The sequence below is a fragment of the Staurois parvus genome, unplaced genomic scaffold (assembly GCF_062004578.1).
Source record: "Staurois parvus isolate SC_StPar_1 unplaced genomic scaffold, SC_StPar_1.0 ptg000184l, whole genome shotgun sequence".
NCBI classification, from domain to species: Eukaryota; Metazoa; Chordata; class Amphibia; order Anura; family Ranidae; genus Staurois; species Staurois parvus.
In genome coordinates, this window is record NW_028317980.1 from 6,237,422 (window position 1) to 6,242,952 (window position 5,531).

The 5,531-nt window shown below is 45.1% G+C and overlaps 1 protein-coding gene across 1 annotated transcript; it reads right to left on the reverse strand.

The window, feature by feature from the left end:
• Positions 1-2,078: 2,078 nt before the first annotated feature.
• Positions 2,079-3,008, reverse strand: LOC149462156 (olfactory receptor 13D1-like). Its single transcript, XM_089677360.1, has one exon. It carries the CDS (start codon positions 3,006-3,008, stop codon positions 2,079-2,081), a length of 930 nt encoding a protein of 309 aa, XP_089533486.1.
• Between the last annotated feature and the right edge of the window lie 2,523 nt (positions 3,009-5,531).

A 5,531-nucleotide genomic window follows, 5' to 3' on the forward strand; every position in this document is an offset into this window, starting at 1 on the left:
CAGGTAGGTACAGGGGGTCAGGCAGAGAATGGTCAGGGTCACAAGCCAGGGATAAAACAGGAGAAGTCAGCAGAGGTCAGGATCAAGCAGGGTCGGCAACAAGTCAGTCAGGCAGGAACAGGAATGCAGGTAACAAGATACAGGGGCCCATGGAAAAACACACACCAAGGCCCAGACTGCAGGTCTGGCCATCCCTTAAATACACCTCCATAATCAGCTTCAGGTGTTTGGCTGACTGCAGGGTTGAGTCTCTGATTGCTGAGAGCACCCGCTGGCCAGCCCTGATACTGCAGCCCACAAGGCAGGTGAGTCCCACCATTACTGGCAAGTCCATTCCTGACAGTCACTCCTGTCAGAAGGAGCAGGGGGCTTAATTGCTGCTGGAGGGAGGATTCTGCTCTCTTCTACCTTCAAAAGAAGTACTGTGGGCAGAAGAGAATGGACCCCTGCCAAGGACACAGCTCAGTCTTAGCGCAGTGCTGATGAGAAATGAAGGCAGACTGTTCTTCTTCCTGTCTTTTCTTGACATAAGACATGTCACAAGGTCTGAATTATGAGTACAAAGGGGGGGAGGGGGAACTCTGCCCTAGAACTCCCCTCTCCTCCTCAGAATATCTCCAAGAGCCCTTTTACCTCCTCCCTTCCTTAGAGCTCTTCACCCCCCTCTCTACCTCAGAACCCCCACCCCCAGATATCTTCTTTAGTTCAATGAACTCTGCAGAAACCCACCTCTCGGCTCCCCTCCTTCATCCCACTGACATAGATGCCAAAGCAGTCCTCCTCGGCTTGACATCACTGACCCTGAGACATTTTTCCCTCCAATGACACCACCAACATAGGGACATTTTTCCTTCCAATGACACCACCAACACAGGGACATTTTTCCTCCAGTGATACCACCAACAAAGGGATATTGTTCCTTCTAGTGATACCACCATTGCAGTGACATGTTTTCCTTCCAGTGACACCAGCAACACAGGGACATTTTTCCGTCCAGAGATACCACCAACACAGGGACATTTTTCCTTCCAGTGATACCACCAACATAGGAACATTTTCACTTTCCAGTGAAACTACCCTTCCAGTGACCCCCATCTCATGCTTCCCCCTAATACAGGTGGTCAGACACTATAGCTGGCTTTTGTGTTCTTCACCTATAGCAGCCTCCTTTAATATAAGACAAGCAGGCCTACCAGTACTTGGTTACCCCCAGGACAACAGGGAAATCTAAGCAGCAGGGTAGATAAACAGGGAGCTTTCAGCACTTGTTACAAACGCAATATCTCAAGCATGAGACTGCAGGCTTGGCTTGATTAAATCAGATTTGGTCTCCACCCAGAGACTGACCACATTAATCACCTTGCAGGTGGACAGACAGACAGGGAGAAAGCATCATAGCTAAAACTAGGATGCTGGAATGAGACCAGTAGCTATGGTGGATCAGGAGCTCCAGATGCTCCTGACACCCCACCAACACAGAGACATTTTTTTTCCAACAACGCAGGGACATTTTTCCTTCAAGTGATACCAATGATGCTGGGCATAGGCATGTGCACAGCGTGTGCCAGGTGTGCCTAGGCACACCCTAATCACTCATAGTTGCCAGCATTCCTAGATGAGTTTCATATTATCGAGATAACTCCCGTCCCCCTACCATCTCCCCCAGCAGTTTCAGGTGCTCCTGCCTCTCATGGAGGACTGCAGAAACATCCCCAAGGGGGATCCTGCCTCCTCCTTGCTTTCTACTAGTACTGCAGTTAAGTTTGAGTGGGCAGGATGGTGATGCATCTGGCCTCTGAGATCGTGCCTGGCCCACCTTCTTCTCGTGGTCTGTCACATGTGAGCTGAGCAGAAGAGATCAGAGTATGACCATTGATGCTGGGACATTAATTCCTTCACCACTGTTAGCCCCGTCTTTGTCCCTACCACAAACATTAGTATTATTTCAGCCCATGCCAAAAACATTAAATACATTTCTGAGTGCACGCCTCTATTAGCCCCATCCACTCTTCCAACAGGCAGGGAGGCACAGTTTGCCACCTTCGCCCTGAGCACTGGATGACCTTGTCCCAGCACTGCTATACATGTTTACACAAAACCTTTTTTAGTGCTGATTTAACGTCCTTATTCCGTAGTGAATAAAACAATGGATTCAACATCGGTATAACTGTTGCATAATAGATGGCAAAAAGTTTATCTACATCACGAGATCCATAGGATTGAGGTCTCATATAAGTAGCTATAGCTGAGCCATAGAACAAGATAACAATAGTTATATGAGAGCCACATGTGGAAAAGGCCTTTCTTTGTCCAGCAGAAAGGTTTATTCTAAAAATGGCTCTTAGTATTTTAAAATATGTAACAATAATAAAACTAATGGGTATAATTAAAACAATGATACTATTAACAAAAATCACAAGTTCAACCATTTTAAAATTCCCGCATCCCAATGATAAGATTCCAGGTATTTCACACAAAAAGTGGTTAATTTCATTATTTCCACAAAGATCGGCACTAAACGCCAGGGCAACAGGAACACTAGATAGGAGTAATGAACAAATCCAAGTTCCAGCAGCTATCTTGATACACAAGGTTCTATTAATGATCGAAGTATAGTGTAAAGGATAACAAATTGCTATATAGCGGTCGTAGGCCATTATGGCTAAAAGAACACATTCTGTTTCCCCCAACGAAAGAGCTATGTACATTTGTGTACCACATTCTGCAAAGGAAATATTCTTTTTGGCTGACAACATATCTCTCAGCATCCGCGGTATAAGTGTGGATGAATAGCAGATGTCTAAGATAGATAGATAAGTGAGGAAAAAATACATGGGAGTGTGAAGAGCGCTGTCAGTGACCGTGGCCAAGATGATAAGAGAATTTGCACTCAAAATAATCATGTACATGATCAAGAATATCACAAAAAGTATGATTTGTATATTGGGACTACTGGAGAGTCCAAGAAGGATAAATTCTTTGATGATTGTGTCATTTTTCATAGCCATTCTGCAAAAAAAAAAAAAAAAAAAGAAGACGTTACAAAAATAATACTTATTACACTGGATAACAAAGATTTTGCTTCCTCAATACTTTTTGGTGCATCTTATAGATTTTTGGCTGCTAATCACCAAATTACCTGTAATTTAGCATAAAGGTTTAGAGAAATCTGTTTTTGCAATTTGCAATACCCGTTGGCTATGCTGCACGTAGGCAGGTTGCCTACATTAGGCATCAGCCAGACAGACTTTTGGCGCAGGATGGGGAAGGGTTCAATAGTTTTGCCTACATTAGGTATCAGCCAGGCAGACTTCTTGTGCAGGATGGGGACGGGTTCATTAGTTTTGTCTACATTAGGTATCAGCCAGGCAGACTTCTTGTGCAGGATGGCGAAGGGTTCATTAGATTTGCCTACATTAGGTATCAGCCAGGCAGACTTCTGGCGCAGGATGGGGAAGGGTTCAATAGTTTTGTCTACATTAGGTATCAACTAGGCAGACTTCTGGCGCAGGATGGGGAAGGGTTCAATAGATTTGTCTACATTAGGTATCAACTAGGCAGACTTCTGGCGCAGGATGGGGAAGGGTTCATTAGATTTGTCTACATTAGGTATCAACTAGGCAGACTTCTGGCGCAGGATGGGGAAGGGTTCATTAGATTTGTCTACATTAGGTATCAACTAGGCAGACGTCTGGAGCAGGATGGGGAAGGGTTCATTAGATTTGCCTAGATTAGGTATCAGCTAGGCAGACTTCTGGTGCAGGATGGGGAAGGGTTCATTAGTTTTGTCTACATTAGACATCAACCAGACAGACTTCTGGCGCAGGATGGGGAAGGGTTCATTAGTTTTGTCTACATTAGACATCAACCAGACAGACTTCTGGCGCAGGATGGGGAAGGGTTCATTAGATTTGTCTACATTAGGTATCAGCTAGGCAGACTTCTGGCGCAGGATGGGGAAGAGTTCATTAGTTTTGTCTACATTAGACATCAACCAGACAGACTTCTGGCGCAGGATGGGGAAGGGTTCATTAGATTTGCCTACATTAGACATCAACTAGACAGACTTCTGGCGCAGGATGGGAAAGGGTTCATTAGATTTGCCTACATTAGACATCAACCAGACAGACTTCTGGCGCAGGATGGGGAAGGGTTTATTAGTTTTGCCTACATTAGGTATCAGCTAGGCAGACTTCTGGCGTAGGATGGGGAAGGGTTCATTAGTTTTGCCTAGATTAGGTATCAGCTAGGGAGACATCTGGCGCAGGATGGGGAAGGGTTCATTAGTTTTGCCTACATTAGGTATCAGCTAGGCAGACTTCTGGTGTAGGATGGGGAAGGGTTCATTAGTTTTGCCTAGATTAGGTATCAGCTAGGGAGACTTCTGGCGCAGGATGGGGAAGGGTTCATTAGTTTTGCCTACATTAGGCATCAACTAGGCAGACGTCTGCAGCAGGATGGGGAAGGGTTTATTAGTTTTGTCTACATTTGGTATCAGCCAGGCAGACTTCTGGCGCAGGATGGCGAAGGGTTCATTAGATTTGCCTACATTAGGCATCAACTAGGCAGACGTCTGGAGCAGGATGGGGAAGGGTTCAATAGTTTTGCTCTGTTCCCGGGATTTCTAGACCCAGCCTACCTACAGTATATCCACTTCAGTACCGGACACTTTTACCCCCTTCCTGCCCAGGCCAATTTTCAGCTTTCACACTTTGAATGACAATTACTCAGTCATGCAGATAAAACTTTTATCTTTTTTTCCACACAAATAGAGTTTTCTTTTGGTGGTATTTAATTACCACTGGGTTTTTTTATTACTTGCTAAATAAACAAAAAAAGACCAAAAAATTTGACAAAAAAGGCATTTTTCTTAATTTCTGTTATAATATTTTGCAAATAAATAATGTTTCTGCATAAATTTAGGCAAAAATGTATTCTGCTACTTTTCTTTGGTTAAACCCCCCCCCCCCAAATCAGTGTATATTAATTAGTATGTGTGAAAGTTATAGTCTTATGACGTCCTCCCAGAACGCTCCCTCCCGCGCGCTCCCAGGGGTGCGCACCCGGCGATCTCCATGATCACTGTGTCTTACGGACACAGCTTATCACATGATGTGGTAAAAGGCCAATCACAGCAGCATTTTACCACGTGATCAGCTGTGTCCAATGACACAGCGGATCACTGGTAAATGCAGTTGGCAGTTATGGGCTGCACTTACCTTACCCTATCACAGCGTGAGGAAAGTACTGCCAATAATTGGCAATTGTCAGAGGACGGATCGGCACCAATCATCAGGGCCACCAGTCAGTGCTATCAGTCAGTGCCACCCATCAGTGCCCATCAGTGCTGCCCATCAGTGCTGCCTATCAGTGCCATACTCATCTTTTCTGACTGTTTTTCATTAGTTTTGCATTTTTCACTACTGGTAGCATGAGGCGATACCTGGACCCTACAGATGTTGCACAGGCAGTCCAACTCCCCCCATGATGCCTGAAGGTTTGCTGTGTCTCCCAGCACAGTCTCAAGAGCA

What these genes read in the sequence shown, in the direction of transcription:
- LOC149462156 (XM_089677360.1), bottom strand. Translation starts at nt 3,008, where the DNA reads ATGGCTATGAAAAATGACACAATCATCAAAGAATTTATCCTTCTTGGA.